Genomic DNA, 18,623 nt, shown 5'->3' on the forward strand with positions numbered 1-18,623 from the left:
ACCTTTTCCGAAGTTTGGTCTTGAAGATGCATAGAATAACCAGCTAAATATACACTACCGGTCAAAAGTTTTAGAACACCTACTCATTCTAGGGTTTTTCTTTATTTTTACTATTTTCTACATTGTAGAATAGCAGTGAAGACATAAAAACTATGAAATAACACATATGGATTCATGTAGTAACCAAAAAAGTGTTACACAAATCAAAACTAATTTTATATTCTTCAAATAGCCACCCTTTGCCTTGATGACAGCTTTGCACACTCTCTGGCCTCTAGGTCACCAGACTGCTGTCACCATTGTCACACACACCAGCACTTATTGACACTCACCTGGACTTCATCACCTGCCCTATTTCTGTCACTCCCTTTGGTTCTTTCCCCAGGCGTTATTGTTTCTGTATCTGTTTCATGGTGGTGCGCTGTTTGTGGTTTTTGTTTTGTTCATTTATTTATTAAATGTATTCACTCCCTGAACTTGCTTCCGGACTCTCAGCGTACATTGTTACGACGATGCTGGGCCAATTGTGCGCCGCCTTATGGGACTCCCAATCACAGCCGGATGTGATACAGCTTGGATTTGAACCAGGTACTATAGTGACACCGCTTGCACTGAGATACAGTGCCTTAGACCGCTGCGCCACTCGGGAGCCCTACATACAACCAACCACCCATAAAATATTTTCTGTAACTACATCGCATGATGGTGATGATGGTGGACACACAAAGTCAAGAAGAATGCAAAGTACATAAATGTACAGTAGGATACAAGTATACACCCCTTGCAGATGCGGTGGCAGGAACCATAAACTCCATATTGAAGATAAATTCACAGCCTCAATGTTTTTAGATGAGGCATGCATACAGTATAAAGATTGGTGATCTAGCTAATGTTAATTTAGGTTATTGTGTAGTCCAAAAACATATTGTACAGTCTCTGTGCCCTTATGACCTCTGGTTGTGGGTGTAGAGGAATGTGTGTGCCAGCAGCTCACAGTCTCAGGTCAAAGTCTCAGGTCATCGTTACCAATCAACTTCATTACAGTTAAAAACGACTTTGACTACCACCACCGATTTCTGGATCCTAGCAATGCTAACGAGCTGATACAAATTTATTTGATTTAATTTCACCTTTATTTAACCAGGTAGGCTAGTTGAGAACAAGTTCTCATTTGCAACTGCGACCTGGCCAAGATAAAGCATAGCAATTTGACGCATACAACAACACAGAGTTACACATGGAATAAACAAAACATACAGTCAATAATACAGTAGAAAAAGGAGCAAGATAAATAAATAAATACAGTATGGGGATGAGGTAGATAGTTGGGCTGTTTACAGATGGGCTATGTACAGGTGCAGTGATCTGTGAGCTGCTCTGACAGCTGGTGCTTAAAGCTAGTGAGGGCAATATGAGTCTCCAGCTTCAGTGATTTTTGCAGTTCGTTCCAGTCATTGGCAGCAGAGAACTGGAAGGAAAGGCGACCAAAGGAGGAATTGGCTTTGGGGGTGACCAGTGAGATATACCTGCTGGAGCACGTGCTACGAGTGGGTGTTGCTATGGTGACCAGTGAGCTGAGATAAGGCGGGGCTTTACCTAGCAGAGACTTGTAGATAACCTGTAGCCAGTGGGTTTGACGACATGTATGAAGCGAGAGCCAACCAACGAGAGCGTACAGGTCGCAGTGGTGGGTAGTATATGGGGCTTTGGTGACAAAACGGATGGTGCTGTGATAGACTGCACCCAATTTGTTGAGTAGAGTGTTGGAGGCTATTTTATAGATGACATCGCCGAAGTCGAGGATCGGTAGGATGGGAGTTAGCATTTAGCAGGCACTACTTCTAAACCTGAAAAGGGACAACTTCTACATGCTATTCAGAGAAAACAACCAAATATATCCAAATCAGACTTAAGTAACCACACTGTGGGCCTGTTACAATACATAAATCATGATGGATTTGATGAATGTGCGCCAATATCTGCATTCCATTGACTCATTTACCGCATCTATGCTGTGACCAAGGTGACTCCCTTCACTTATCAAAGGCCCAGGATGCTAAAGCAGAGCAGCAAGCAGAGATCAAAACAATAAGTTGCTGTTTTCTCTCTCTCTGTGCGCGTGTGTGTGTAATATGAGTGTTGCAGATGCCTTAAGATAGTAGTCTTAATTGCAACCACAGTAGATGCTATATGTGACTGAATACAACAAACAATGGCGCAGATATATAGGCATGAGAAAATGCATCCAAAGGGGTAAATTCCACCTGTAATGTACTGCATATGCATTCACTGTGCAAGGAGATATCAGGAGTCTCTCTAGGTGGAGACAGAGGAGAAGACCCCTACATTTAAAAGGAGTCTCTCAGGGAGAGGGGTTCAGCCTCTGAAATTAGTCCTTCTGTGGACAATGACCCCCACCATGGAGCTAACATGTGCTGTATGTTTGAGTGTCTGTGTGTGCAGATATGACTTGAGATCTGAAATCTTTCAAGGAGCTCAGCGCAATAACATTGTCTATGGACTTTTTTGTGTTGTCCTGAAGCCCAATCGACAAGGAGAGACCAGATTCACCTATACCCAGCTGTGTGTCCGTGAAGAGTGACCAGTCCATGAAGCTGCCAACTGATTCAGGCAGCCAGCCTATAAAACAAGGGTAAATTCCTATACATTTATTTGTTTATGGACTCTACAGGACTAAAGTCTGAAATGTAACAATGTTATGACATTTGAAATGGCACATAGAAGTCAAAACACTGTGAAATGGGAAATACATCATTATTCATCTGAAAGAGAGTAACCTGACATCACATTTACTAAAAAGGCTTAATATTCTTTCTGTAAAATGGTTGATCTAATATTAAACATTTTGTTTTTGAAAGGGCCCAGCAGGGAAGATCAGACTCACCTGAACCCAGCTGTGTGTCCATGAAGAGTGACCAGTCTATGATACTGTCTATATAATTCAGACAGAAAGCCTTCCCTACAAAACAAGGGTAAATACCCGTGCATATCTTTTTTGTGCAGTGGGTGACATTTTACTCTACTAATTTTACTCTCTACAGAACTCTATGGGATAAAGTTATGAAATGTAACAATGTTATTAGCTACATTTGAAATGACACATACAAATCAATACACTGTCAGATGGAAAATACACTATTAATAAATCTGGAAGAGAGTGACTTGACACAACCAAAAAGGCATAATATTATTTCTGTTTAGTAATTGAAATTTCAATTTAAGTTTCAATTTAAGTTTTGTCACAAGATTATCCACATGAACTTTAAAGGACAACTTGTCATCCAACCAAATACCTAGGCATTTGTAGGATGACACTTTTTCAGTAAGCCACCAGATGTGACAATGCTAACGTTCTCTGGCAGACTTCTAGCTCTGGTAAAGGTCATGAATTTAGTTTTTCAATACCAGTTTGAGACAAATAAAGGGAGGCCTGCAGTGACTGAAAATCAGTCTGGAGCTCAACAACCTGAACCAGAGAAGGAGCACATGAATATATGACTGTATCATCTGCATATAGATGTAACTTTGCTGGTTGCATCCCATTTCCCAAATCATTAATAAAAATTGAGAACAACACAGGAGCTAAAATGGAACCCTGGGGCACACCTCTATTAATCTCAAGAAAGCTAGACTTGTGATTGTCAGCACATACTGTACAGTTTGTGTTCTGTCAGAAAGATAGTTCCTAAACCAATTTACTGCCCCTTCACTGAGACCAATGTCTAGCTAGCAACAATTCATGGTCAGCTGAATCAAAGGCCTTTGATAAATCCACAAACAGAGCAGCACAATGTTGCCTTTTATCAAGTGCATTAATGTCGTTTGCCACCCACTGCCATAGCTGCTGTGCCCCGATCTAAAGCTAGACTGAACCCCACTCAGTATGTTCTTTTCAATGAAGACGTTTTTTAAAACTGTGAGTTCACTAGGGACTCATAGACTTTGGCCAGGATAGGGAGTTTAGAGATAGAACGAGAGTTATTAGCATCTGGAGGGATCTCCACCCTTTAGCATTGGGAGGAAATAAGCTGATTTCAAAATGCTGGGTAGGGAAATGGTCAAGAGACTCAAGTTGAAAATGTGAGCCACATGTTCAGTAATAATACCAGCTGCTATCTTTAAGAGGTAAGGAGGTCCAGGTTGTCTGGACCTGAAGACTTTTTACTGTCTATTGCCTTTAGTGCTTTATAGACCTCCGTATAAGAAACAGACTGAAAGTTAAAATGGTTCACATGGGGGCCTATATTATAGTTTACTGTAACAGAGCTTACATTAGAGGCCTGGGCCCCACCATTATCAAAAACTAAACCAGTAGATATGAAGTGCTTGTTAAAACCCCCTACAATATGGGCTTTATCCTTCACTTCATTAGAATGTGTCATTAAATGGTCAGGAAGGCCAGAGGATACATTAGAACCTGACACTGATTTGATTAGCTTCCAGAACTTGGTAGGATTGTTTAGGTTCTCTGTGGCTGAATTTAAATAGTAATCTGATTTGGACTTCCTGATCAATCCTATGCATTTGTTTCTTAGCGCTCAGGAGGCCCAGTCAACATTTGTATGTCTAGCTTGAGCCCAATATATGTTTCTTATGTTCTTTCCTGATCGTGTGCCAGGATTCAATGTGGAACATATTTATCTTTCTATCGTATACCATAAAGATCAATACTCTGTATGGGGTTTTAACATTTACAATTAGACTTATCACTTGTCATGATTTCTCTGTCTTTTTCTATTGAATTGTTGATTTCAGATGCTCGAAGACCACATTATCTATTTTGTGAAGAAAGAGCTGAAGAGGTTAAAAATGTTTCTGAGTCCTGATCTTCCAGAATGCTTTGAGAGTCTGAGGGAGGATGCAGAAATGATTGAAGATGAGAAGCAGGAGAGCATTTGCCAGAGAGGGGGCTCAGCAGATCACACTGCATTTCCTGTGGAACATGAACCAGAAGGAGCCAGCTGACATAATGGAGAAAGGTAAGCAATCTAGTTCACTGTGCTGTATTGTATTCACTGTGGTTCGTTATTTTCACTCAGAAATGTACACTATCACCTAAGCATGTGATTGAAAATAAAAGGCCTCATTGCCTCCTAAAGGGGGAAATATTTGTGAACTGTGTTTCCAAAGAGAATAAACATTACTGGATAAAAAAATCTGAAACGCCAAACAAAGCGTCTATGAGTACTAAAGTTTTGTGTTTTGTTTGACCATTCAGATGAGCTTGCTGTGTTCCAACCTAAATTCAAATCCAACCCGGAAAGAAAGTTTCAGTGTATGTTCAAACGTATAGCAAAAAACACATTGCTCATCAGGATCTACACAATGCTCTACATCACAGAAGGTAGAAGCGGAGAGGTCAATAAATGAAAATGAGGTATTTTGATATTTTAATATTTTATTAGGATCCTCATTAGCTAGCTCTTCCTGGGGTCCACACAAAACATGAAAGAAAACATAACAGTAACAAGTACATCACAAGGAAATAACTAAATCTATTTCAAATAAGCGTACACGCTTTCATACATTTATGCCTTCATAATAATGTGATTCATAGACACCACTGACAGCAAGTGCAACACACAAAAATGTAAATGTAAATGCAATAACAAGAAGGTGCATTGCAAATAGGCTGACACTTTTCGTTAAATTCCCCCGACGCAAATATAGCAACCATATTTCGCTAAGTTCCCCTGACATGAAGAAAGCTACCTTGTTTCTATAGTTATGGCCGTAATGGGTATACTGGGGTAGAGTATAGACTCATCCGGCATGGGTTTCCTTAAGTAACATGTAATCTCTTAAATTTGTAAGCATTTTGTTAGTTACCACCCGCTATGGTTTTCATTAGGTAAAATGCAACATTTATGAATATCAAATAACCAGGCCTTGAATGTTTTTTTAAATCTTTTTTTTCTCCCCAATTTCGTGGTATCCAATTGGTAGTTACAATCTTGACTCATCGCTGCAACTCCCATATGGACTTGGGAGAGGCAAAGGTCGAGAGCCGTGCTTTCCCCGAAACACAACCCAACCAAGGGCTGGTGCGGCTGCTTCTTTGACACAATGCCAACTTAACCCGGAAGCCAGCCGCACGTAACCCGGAAACCAGCCGCACCAGTGTGTCGGAGGAAACACCGTACACCTGGCAACCATGTCAGTGTGCACTGCGCCCGGCCCGGCCAAACCCACCCCTAACCCGGACGATTCTGGGCCAATTGTGCACCGCCCCATGGGTCTCCCTTTTGTCTCCCGGGTCTCCCTTGGGTCTCCCTTTTGAAAGCAACATGCTGTATATAAAGAGAAGGACGGGCTGCACATTGATCCTGCTGCTCTGATTGGATAGTTGACCTTTCATAGATAGTTGATATTTCACCTGAGGTCACATATTTCATCCAAAGCTGTCTTCTTTCACTCGCTTGTAGCTTCATATTTCACCCGATCACTTCTCATCACGTTTTGGTCTGATCATTTAGATTGCTGCTGCCTCCTGTTAGCCTGCCACTATGATAAATCAGTAGAAACGCTGATGCACATTCTGACTGAGTGATGACACCCTTGTATCTGACAGTTTTGAGAACAGGACACACAGACACAGTCACACACACACCTCTGCGCGCTGGTCCTAACCAGCAGCTATATAAACCTGCAGGGAGATGGGTACTTAGACATAATATCCCTGAAGTTTTTTCCCATCATGAGTATCAACTGTCAATTTACAGATATGATTACGAATATAGCCACCCTCTGATAACAACATAGTAGATTCATCTGATACGTAGGCTAAAGGGGACTTCTGACAGCACGTTTTCTAGTGGGCACTTGAAGGCTGAGAAGCCTAGCAGTTCTAGTGTAAAAGGTGATTTGGCGTTTTTTTTCCCAACTAAACAATTGCCCCTATCACTTCCATTGATTTTTAGCTAGTGGTGGCTAAAGCTAGCTGAAGTTTGTAATGGCTGTATAAAGAAAACCATATCATGGATTACATTTTCTCCTTGCTCATAGACTACTTTCAAGGTGAGGAATCATCAAGTTGTAAACTCCTGAACTTCCCCTTTAAAGCATCATATTGCATATCCTGATTGAATTCGGGTTTAAAATATGTCATTATTTTCTCCCACTCAGGCTGTTGAGATGTAACTTCACAGAAAGATGCTGTGAAGAGCTGGCCTCATTTCTCAGCTCAAACCCCTCACACTCGAGGCAGCTGGATCCAAGGGACAACAACCTGCAGGATTCAGGAGTGAAGCTGCTCTTTGCTGAACTCGAGTCCACTCTGTAAACCACTGAGCGAAGGTATTATGTGGTTAATGAGACATTGGAATGGGTATTAGAGTACATTGACATTATTGTTCTAATCGATGCCAAGTGTGTGCCAGCTTTACTCTGATTGTCATATCATTTTGTAGATTGTCATTCTGAAGAGTCGCAGAGAGAGGTTGTGCTTCACTGGCCTCAGCTCGGAAGTCAAACCCTTCACATATGAGAGAGCTGGATGTGAGCGACAATAATCCGGGAGACTCTGGAGGGAAGTTGGTCTCTACTAAACTGGAGAAACTATTACCTGTGCACACTTTTAAGGAGAGGCTACCTGGTAGTAGTAAAGGGTTGTTAAGTAACCTTTAAGCAGCTACTGCCTAAAAACTGCAGTGTTGTTCCAATTGTATTGAGCACCTATATTTGCCATAAGTCTTTGATATTTCTATATGGTGATGAAGTTCCTAATTTATTATTAATGTATTTATTGGTCATTACAGTAATGAAAGTGACTATAACAACATCATGATGTGAAGGGAACATTACATAAAGCCTACAGGTTTAATTCATTATGATGCGGTTTTGTCATAAGCATGCATGAACCCATATAATGCCTATAACCATCTCATAATGATTCTGACTAAATACCAGACATTTTCAGTCAATGACGCAACGATTTTCGACATAGACATAACTTATTATAAGCATTTCAATAGGACACTATAAAGGCTTTTACATGCTTATAACAAGTAATAAAGTACTATACCTGGAGACTTGAAGTGTTACTGATTTTTCTATTAATTTTCAGATGCCTTTGAGGTCACACAGAACCAAAACACAGCCATATTGTGATCACTCTAAGATATTTAAGCACAGGAGCCTGCTGAGGGGAGGACGGCTCATAATGGCTGGAACGGAGCAAATGGAATTACATGGAAACTATGTGTTTGATGTCGTCCATACCATTCCACTGATTCCGCTCCAGCCATTACAACAAGCCCATCTTTCCCAATTAAGGTGCCACCAACCTCCTGTGATTTTGAGGTGTGGCTACAGTTGCTGTGTAGACAAGGGCTGACCGGGTACTGTTACTGGGAGGCAAACTGGTGTGGGATATGGGATCTTGTAGGGGTGACATATAAAAGACTTAGCGGGAGAGGATTTTGACTGTTTGCTTGGACACAATGATAAGTCATGGAGTCTGCTGTGCTCTAACTACATATTTTTTTATGGCACAACTATAAGCAGACTACCATACATACACTAAGACTCTGTTGCAGGTAGGGGTATCTGGGCTGGCTGGTCCTTCTACAGCGTCTCCACTGGCACACTTGTACACATTTTGGCTCCACATTCACTGAGCCTCTCTACTAAGGGTTTTAGGGTTGATAAAGTCATTGACTTTTTTTCATGATTGAATTATATTCAAAGAATCTCAAACATACCCTGTGATGTTGGATTTACAGATGTTCTCTATGTCTCACTTTAACCACTAGAAATAAGTATATACTGTGAAATGGAGAAAAACAAACATTTGAAACGAGAAGGATAATGACACCTATCACTTACTTGTAAATGTTTAATTGGCCATTCAGGCATATGGTCAAAAAGTGGAGTTTTTCTTATGGTTGTCACTGTAGATAGGTTCTGACAGACTGACCACTGAATGACCAACCAAAAAGTCTGCATATATAATAAAGATATTTCCCACGCTGTCAATTATTGCATTTTTTAACGCAGTGTTATATCCTGCTGTTGCATGAGATATAACATAACAGGTGGTTTAGTCTATCTACCCCACTAAGTAGTTTAGGGGTACGTCACCTTTAAAATAAAATATTCAGTGCCTAATATTCACTGCGACAAATGTAAGGACACTGTATCGCTCATGGGACACAGTTTGTGAACACAAAGATGAACAGGCCAACACAACAACTTTCAAGAATTCTTTGTTGAAAATGCTTTTTTATTATAATTATTGATTTAAATTACGAAATGAACAAACACTGCTATACATATTGCTGTTTTTGTTTGTTTTCAATCATTTTAAACAGTTAAAGCATTTGAGAAAAGAAGAAATAGATGTCAGAAACAGAAGACGTACAGTAGATGACACGTACAGTAGAAGATCTAAAGTCAATGGCTTTCCTACGTGTTTCTAAGGGGTTCAACAGACTAAGAACACACTCTCTCCCACAATGGTTTTTGGTATCTTTTTTTCGGTCTGCAATTTGCCGCAATGCATGATGGGTGTTGTTGTTCAAATGCTATCATGTGATACCATAACTATCCAGTGAAGTTTACCTCAAGACCATCCACACAAAGATAAATAAGTGATGTGTTCTCCTTCAAGACTGGTCAGTACACAACAACAGCAGCAGCAATGATTTTTGCACAGTCTTATTTGCTGCATCCAGCACAACTAAAAATGGTTCAGTAAGTCTTCTGTCCCGTGATCACAGCCAGGCCATGACACTCACTGACCCTGTAAGGAATGTTTGAAGTAAACAACAGGTCTTAAATATTGCAATTCAATCAACCCCCCCCCAAAAAAAAAAAAAATATATTTTTTCAATGAAGCTCTAGAGTGTCTGCTTGAACCTTTACTTCCACTAGTATTGGGGGTATAAGGAGTTGGTCATAATACCCTTGTTGGTCGAACTGTCTTGGTGAATGACATAATTTCAGAAGTAGAAGGGTCCACGTTTTGAATTTCTCCTCATATATCACTCAAGCATTTGAGCCCCGGTGCTTCCCATACTGCTCCTTAAAATAGTTATCAACAACCACACAGAAGAGAAATCCCTGACATCAATGTAAATCACACAAACATGTATTAAACACATAATAAAGTTCAGGTACATTACTGAGAAAAGCACACAATATACGATGGCCATCGATACTTTGACCAATATTCGGAGTAGAGTGTTGAGGATCTAGGCAATGAATAAAAATTGGCTATTTTCGTTTGAGACACTGAGGCTTTGAGGCTCACCCAGTGAACCATCAGGAGACAACAACACCAGAACGCAAGGTCACACAGCACAGGTCTTAAATACAAGTAGAGATGAAAATAAAGTCATATGTTTATTAGCGTATCAGCGCATCCAAACAGGTCCTGGTTTCTGGGAGAGGGAGGATAAAAAAAGGAAAAAGATGAGCTTGCTTTTAAAATCTCTCCATTGTTTCTATATCCCTCCCATGGTCTCTCATTTAGTCATTAACTGATAGATTGATCATAGCAGAGTGCAACTTTTGCCCGATGGCTTTACTTAATGTTGATCAAAAAATATGTCTTGCATTCACCAGTTTTCTCCTCTTATGACTGCCTCTGCGGTCACTTCTAACATCCATGTCATATGTTCATTGTTCAAAAAACAAATTGTGCTGGAGTTTAAATGGAGAAGGGATGACACTGGCTGGTACAGGTGCACACACTTTAGGTATAAAAAAAATCACACTGAAGCGTACAAGAAAAACAAGCGGCTTAGCCCTTGAGGGTTCCTGGTGTCAATGAAACAGTTACTGGTTGGCTTGGTCCAGGCTTGAGTGTGCTCTTTGTCTTCCAAGTCGGTAAGGGGGCGCTGCTCGCCCTCCGCACAACATCACCTTACTGCCCCTGCTCAGAGGGCCAGGAGGGTAGGTGAGTTGAGGGAGTCTGAAGACTGATCCCCGCTGCTGCTGCTGCGCCGGTGGGCTTTGGAGCAGGACTCTGAGGACGGCGAGGGGCTCTCGGACTCCAGCATGCTGGGGTAGGTGAAGATGAGGCTAGGGGCGCTTGGTGTGGAGGCCGGGGTGGAGGCGGCCACCAACGGGGTGTTGAGGCTGTCGCTATCGCAGTAAATCCCACCACCTCCACCAAGACAGATGGGCTTGATGACGGAGCGCTGGGACTTGCCATCCTCATCGTCCTCTTGTGGTTCTTGCTTCACCACAACGGGGTTGACGATGCCTCGGGGACCCAGATTGTTGCGCATGGTCAGCGGAAGAGGAGCGCACTGCTGCTGGTGGTGGTGGCCCCCCTGGTGGCGATCGTCGGGGGGCAATTTGCACAAGGGGTTGTGGGCCACCAGCATGAACTCCAACTTGTCCTTCTCCTTCTGCAGTGTCTCGATCTCTTTCTGTAGATCAGCCTTCTCGTCCTCCAGCTCCTCAGTCTCCTGGAAAACACAAACAAACAAAACAGACGACCAGGACAAGTTTTAATCTTCAGTATCTGGAGGGTTAATATTCAGCTCAATTACAATTCTGGTGTTTGGAGTAGACAGAAAAAGTGTTAATCTTCATGTTACAGCCCCAATCACTGTTTAAGGTACACATTGGTGAGTTTCTGCACCACCTAATGCTACCACAAGAGTGTACTGTTTTCCAAAAAGAGCACACAGCACATTATATTTGAGTGTAAGTTTGCTCAGGAAAAGAGTAGGGATAAAGCGAAAGGGCAGTCTTGGCTATGTTGCACCTGAATGACCTGAACGTAAACCTACACTTTACCTGACATTTAGGTTTGACCCTTATCCTAATTCAAAAAAATATTGCAAGTACAACTTTGTCCAAACAAAAAAAGGTATGAGGAAGTAGGAAACAAACGAGCAAAGCATGGACACACCCCAAAAATGGTAGAAATAGTGCAACAAGGAAAGAAAGAGGCGGTTGTAGTAAAAATAGGAGAAATAGTGCAACAAGGAAGGAGACGGTTGCACTATTTATCCTATTTTTGGGGTGTGTCCATGCTTTGCTTGTTTGTTTCCTACTTCCTCATACCATTTTTGTTTGGACAAAGTTGTACTAGCAATATTTTTTAAAATTAGGATAAGGGTCAAACCTGAATGTCAGGTAATGTCAGGTAAAGTGTAGGTTTAAGTTCAGGTTGCCCTTCATGATTGAAATATGACACTTCCTTATTTGGTCATTCAACAAAGAGTGGCGTGTGGTGGAGAGAGGGAAGGGCATTTTTGCTGGAAGCAGTTTGAGGGAGGGGAAAGTGTAGTCATCAAGTTGAGATCAGATGGGACTATTCTAGCCAATGAGAAGGCAGATACGTGTCTGAACAACAGGCACAACTCCTTTTTATCAAACTTGCCGAAATGCCACTTGTGTCCACTTATATCAGTGCATTCGTAACAACCTAACCATTACAAAACTTTGTCTCTTCTTCTCGGTTAGGGTGTGTGTGTGCCGTGTAACTCACTCCTTGGAGCGTCTCAGTGAGTTCTCGTCTGCGGTTGCGGCACTTGGCGGCAGCCAACTTGTTCCTCTCGCGTCTCACCCTCCTCTTCTCCTCTTCTTCAGGGGTAAGCTAAGGAAATAAACAACACACCTTGTGAGTTGTCGTTCACACATAAGCTGAACAGGGTGAACAAGAAGAGAAGCCTTGGGTTAAGACATATAAGCCGTCATATCCAAATTCCTCACAACTTGGGACTTTGATATTAAAACTCACTCTACTGTCTCACAATGTTAGAAGACATTCACCAATAGTGCTTGCCGGCACATGGTGAATTCCACACATCCAGACAAAATGAACTTTTAAACACCCACATCATCTGTACACTTGTGGTCCTCACCTGCTCATCTCTCCTGCGGCGTCCGCGGGTGTCCCCGATGGAGCGGATGACACCCGGACGGGCCAGGGTGGTGTGTCCCAGGAGCCCAGGGCCGTTGGAGAGGTGGTGGCCATAGGGGTGGGAGCGTGAATACGGGTTGGACATAGAGGTGATCACTGTGGGCTGCACCATCCACTGCAGGTCCTGGCTGGTCGTGATGGCGTTTATCGTAGGGATGAAGGCACTGCTAGAGCCAGGCATGTCGACCCGGTATTTCTAGATACAGGAAAGGTAGCCAAGAGAGAGGGAGGTGGGCAGAGCGAGCAAAAAAAGAGGGCAGAGCGGGAGAAAAATGGTGAGTGGATATTTTCAAGATGATAATAGATGTTTTTTCAAGATGACAAAGAACAAAGGTTGTGTGTCTTCAACTCAGGGGACAAACACATTGTGAATGGAGTAACATCAAAATATAAATTTCCATGCATTTATTTTTTGCTGAAATTGAATGTTGTTAATTTATTTTACTGGTTACAACTGGGGGAAAAACTTAACTTGACATGTCTTTGACCCTGTTCCTCCATTTCCATTTCTGCCACAGAGTACTGTAGCGTAACCCCCCGTTTACACACCAGCCACCCACCCTTCATCATACTCACACATCCTCTTCATTACAGCCTAGTAGTGAATCACTGACTCCACACACAAACACTGTCTAGATTCACCCGTTTAACCCCTGGAGTGACACGTTCAGTGAATCACGGCGGGAAAGCCCGTAGTGTTGCTGCCTCTCTGTACACCTCTCTGAAGAAGGAAAAACATCCACCAGGGAAGGTGTGATGACTTGTTTATTCCAGACAGAATAAGGTGATCATGATGGTTTGCAGTGGCACTGATATAGGCCTCTCTCTTTCCATAGACAAGTGTAAGCATATCTATTTTTTTTCTAATAAAATAGATGACATAAAACCACAAGTTTACTTTATCTGAGGACTCTTATCATGCTCATCAGTGATCAACACCAAACTGCTGTGAGAGACAACACAGAAGTGACCATCTTTAAAGCAAAATACAGTATCCTTATTTCAGTTTATATGGCTTGAGCCCTCATGAGGCATCTTTGGGGTGATAAGACAATATCTGATGCCACACTGATATTGCCCCTAAAAGCAAGGATAGGACGCAAGTCAGTATGTCTCAACAAGTCCACGCCAGACACTTGAGTGACTAGAGGGCAAAGGTGAGTGATGCATGTCATCAGCCGACCCGATATGGGCTGGATTTGCTCGTTCATTAAACATAGAACATGAAGAGACGAGTACTGCTTCTGGGCTGCCATCCAGGGGTCAATTCCTCCATTATTTTCTTTTGATGAGTCATGTTGGGGATATGTAAAGCCAGTGCGTAAAACGGTCAGTTCCAGTAAGGCGGAAAGAGGCATTATATTTAGGCTAGAGAGAAAAGCTAGGTCCCCAGACAGTTACATTCCAGAAGTGAGGCAACAGGGAAAATTCCACTGCAGTCATAAATCCCAGGGACTAATAACTAACGAGAAGGTAAAGTCCTAAATGGGGTAATGGTTGGATATGGTAATTGGGGTGACTGGTTGCAGACATTTAACAGACATTTCTGGTACTGTTGTGCAAATTTGATTTGTGAGCCAATAGGTGAATCGACTGTGAGTAGACTCCAAATGTGAAACACTGTCCACAATTCCAGGTGCAGGGTACAAATACAACATGGTACGCGTTTCTCGGCCCAGTAATTTGTGAGTTGTCTTGCATAGGCTATCAAGTCAGTATGCTTAATGCCGGTGTTGTGCCGAGAATTCTCCCTCCCCTTTGCGTTCTTCATTGCTGCGACTTGCTTGCTAGTTGAGATTTCTGCTCTTCACTCCGTTTTCATTTTAGCTTACATTTCACTGATCTAGTAGCAGAAAAAACATTTTTGTCTGCAGTTTTCGGTTTGGCTATTTGTTTCAAGTGTATGTGGCGGTTCTAGCTTTATGGCGATCTGGGCGAACCCGCGCCCACCCGCACCAGGGGGCGGCGGCGGCTGCCCATGTCGCCCGTACCTAAATCCGCTACTGATTTTGTATTAGTCTATAAATAAATCTCTTTGCCAAAATTCGTCATCTCTCCCATGTCTTATTCGACTGGTATTTCTGAAAGTGTAAGGATAATAATTCAGCCATAGTTGTTCTGAAATGTTTATTGCTTGCCAACATTTGACTCCCTCCTCTATGTTTAATATAACACACATACATTAATTATTAATTTCGGTTGCCGCTCCTGACGAAGTTTGTTCTATAGAAAGTATTTGACTCTGATGTGTGTCACAGAAAGTATTTGAATCTAGCCACAAAATTAAGGAAATTAGATGGGAGGGGGGATTCTGGCAGGGGGGAGATTTTCGACACAACACCGGTAAACAGCTTCCCACACGTTACCCCCTTTCCCAGTCTTACTCTTATGCGCTGGGATTTCGCCATTGCTGCAGAAGAAAATAACACCCCTCTTAAACAAATAGAATAGTTGTCCTCCGCCCCCGAGAAACTAAAGGATGACGTAAACATCCAGGAACTTTCGGCTCAATAATACTGTAAACATGTCCAGGGAAGAGAGAGCACCTATGGCACTGCGTCAAACCGGGAACAAATAAGGAAGTGGTTATGATGATCTCGAAATTGATGTAACCAAGTCAATTCAAAAGACGGATTCAGGCAGACAAACGATTGAAAGAACAAAGTAAAATGCGTGGGAGTTCTGGTCTGGAGTGGACGATCAATATTATTTAACGCTACGACCAGTCCAGCTGTTATATGTGCGCCCACGGGAGCAAAACAACAGTTGCCATTTGGCAGACGGGTCCTTTCACCTACAGCCCTCAGTTTTCCGACACGTGCCTGAGAGGACATCTGAACAGTTTCAATGTTCATTATACGAAATTACTTAGAACACTGGTCTAGATCTATGAAAGAACAAGCTGTTAAATGTAGCGCAGAGATCCTCCTTCATTTGCCTTAGTAGGCCTACTGCGGGTTGTGAATTGGACACGGACAACCTAACACCAGACGACTGAAAACACAAGACACATGGTCTCTCTGTCACTTTCATAAAACATATAGATACATTTCAACCTTAAAAGCTCACATTTTGTCGGGAATAGCATTTAAAGTGGACATGTGGTGTGAAATGCTGATTATGGTTGTTCCTCAATGATAGCCACTGGGCATCATATCTCAGAATGTCACTAGAACGAGAGGACGAGAGAGCAGGTAGAAAAAACCATGTAGGCCTAATCATTGTCTGTAGTCTCCAAATGTTCCAACATAAACGAATGCGCATTGGGAGACGCATCGTGAGCGTCTTAACAGGTTTCCATGTCACGACAAAATCTGCCAGTGCGTGATACATGGGCCCCATCTGCAACACACACACACACAACCCCGAAGCTATGGGTGGATGTCCTATATTGTGCAATGTGCAGCGTACCACCACTGAATGACGCTATAGACCTTGTTGCAGAACTTCTATCCAATGTGGAGTCCTAGTCAATATTCGTTATTGCTCTGTTCGCTTTACAGTGATGATCACTGATCATCAGCAGGTCAGAGACATACAGTAGGCTATCATAACCAAGAAGGCACCGAGAAGGATTGGTAGAATCGAATCAGTGCATGTTTTTTTGTTCCCCTTGACCAAGTTATGCGCATGAATAAAGTCGCTATCCCATGTGCAAGGGAAAAGGTAGCCCTTTGGTTTACACATTCCAACTTATATTTAAATCCATATCTTGGAGGAGAAATGTTGAGAGCAATCAGAATGGCAAAATATGCTGTAGCAACCTATACGCAGTTTGGTGTGTGTTATAACTCATGATAACTTGCCTACTGTGTTCATAGAAGTTTATACTCATTCAACAGGTCTTATAATGTGCGTATACCTAAATTATTTGTGGACTCCACAGTATGAACACTTTCTAAAGTATATTCTTCCGTCTACAAAATATGTATTTTATAATAAAAACGTCCCATCAACTTCAAATGACCAGTTCTATAGTGCAACACGTGGGTGTTAAATTATAGGCTACAGCGATTGAGCAATACCTGATTGCATATTGCAATTCAGATTACGCATACACATGTGTGTCAATAAGTACATTTTCTGCAGTCGTTCATAACACAGGTTTCATAACACAGGTTTCTGATATTCAACATAAATCCGGCATTGAGTCGGTTTGTTCCTTTTTTACGCACTTCGCTCGCGCATCGGTGTCTTGGCCAGAACCACATATATAATCTATTAAATTTCACTTTATATTGCAGAGCAGGTCTGGAAAATATTGGGAGAATATCACAATATAACGCGCGCAGATTCTGATAATATCACAGGCGATACCACGAGCGCGCTTTCTCCAAATGTGAAGACAAAGTCTCTACAGCACTAGGCTATAGTTTGGAGTAATATATTTAATAGCAATATAATATTCTTAATGGCCCTTGAATAAAACATGTACATAGCAGTGTATTAGAAAGATAATATGCACCTCTATTGCCATTGCACAGCACCTTTAATTACGAACAGCGCTATAGCCTCTCCGGGTTACCCATCTAAAAGTGTGTCATAGACAACTACACATTGACGAAATGTCGATACAATGAAACTCAATTTACAGTTGTGAATACCAATATTTTAATTTGAGAAAAGAGAATATTATATTATGTTGTATTGCGTTACCTGGTAGCTTGAGGTAGAGATCGGACTGCCGATCGTGCTGCTGCCGCTTGTGAATGACTCTGGCTGGACCGGCGAAGTGCTGCTGCCGCAGGACGAGGTGTCGTAGTTCACGGAGTAGTCCTGGTACATGATCCAGGAAAGAGGAAGATTTCAGTAGTTGATATGAGCTCCCAACTCTCAAAAAATCCTCTGACAGTGGAATCCCTTTTGGAAGCTGAAAGTGGACCAGATTGGAAAGTGACCAACTTGAAAGCAATAGTCGTTAAAACACGTGGAAATCCAGAAAAAAATGTGTTTTCAAATAGGTTATTGGTACAATAAATCCAGGCTCTTCGAAATTAAATATTTTAAGGTAATTAACTAGAAGTAAAACTGAAAATATTTATATTTTTTGTCCATTCCAAATAATTATATCCTGTTTCTTTCCCTTGTCACTGCTGTAGCCTATTCAGGTGTGCTACAAGAACCAAGTTCAAGAACAAAAGTCACCTACTTTCGCAGTCAATCCAGAGTTGGCGGTGAATAGACTTGCGTTGCGAGTGAGTCACATACAGAGGCTTTAAAATTGCTTTCCACCCCAGCCTACTCTACAGAATCTCTTCCCCGCGACACACTTTAGGCCTACTTCAGCAATCCGCTGTTCCCCTGGAACAGTTCTATCTTTCTTTTTCTATTCCTTCGCCACACTAGGATGACTCACTTCAATGGCACGACGGAGAACTGCGGCCGCTTATCAACGCAAGCAGGCTCATTCACGTCACTGTCTGGGCGTAGACACTTCACTTGAGGGGTTATCATAGCTAAGATTGTAAAAATCAGCACAAGGTATCGTAAATCAGCTATATTGTTATACATAACATCGTTAGAGTCGATGTACTATGCTTGTGATAAGCCTACATGTTTACGCCCGTGTATTTTATCATCGGGTTGGAAGTTATAAAGTTTCTCTATATTCACCGTTTGTCTGATTTGGTACAGTCCTTTGACGCATGTTTCCTAAAATGGGCAGTTGCGAGAGGACAAGGTTTCCTTGGTAAAGGCACGTCAGAGACTGGAGGGATTC

General features: G+C 42.0%; 1 protein-coding gene across 3 annotated transcripts; it reads right to left on the reverse strand.

The window, feature by feature from the left end:
• Positions 1 to 9,223: 9,223 nt before the first annotated feature.
• Positions 9,224 to 18,274, reverse strand: fosl2 (FOS like 2, AP-1 transcription factor subunit). 3 transcript variants are annotated; one of them, XM_029674924.2, is made up of 5 exons: positions 18,054 to 18,274; positions 17,561 to 17,680; positions 12,846 to 13,100; positions 12,470 to 12,577; positions 9,224 to 11,438 (listed from the first exon to the last, which is right to left on the reverse strand). In XM_029674924.2, exons 3-5 carry the CDS (start codon positions 13,083 to 13,085, stop codon positions 10,902 to 10,904), a joined length of 885 nt encoding a protein of 294 aa, XP_029530784.1. In that variant the 5' UTR covers positions 13,086 to 13,100; positions 17,561 to 17,680; positions 18,054 to 18,274; the 3' UTR covers positions 9,224 to 10,901. The 3 variants fall into 3 exon arrangements, with proteins under 3 accessions (XP_029530784.1, XP_029530783.1, XP_064881679.1); XM_029674923.2 differs by having other exon boundaries at positions 17,561 to 17,774; XM_065025607.1 differs by having other exon boundaries at positions 17,561 to 18,274.
• Positions 18,275 to 18,623: the final 349 nt, after the last annotated feature.

The sequence above is a fragment of the Oncorhynchus nerka genome, linkage group LG12 (assembly GCF_034236695.1).
Source record: "Oncorhynchus nerka isolate Pitt River linkage group LG12, Oner_Uvic_2.0, whole genome shotgun sequence".
Lineage (NCBI taxonomy): Eukaryota > Metazoa > Chordata > Actinopteri > Salmoniformes > Salmonidae > Oncorhynchus > Oncorhynchus nerka.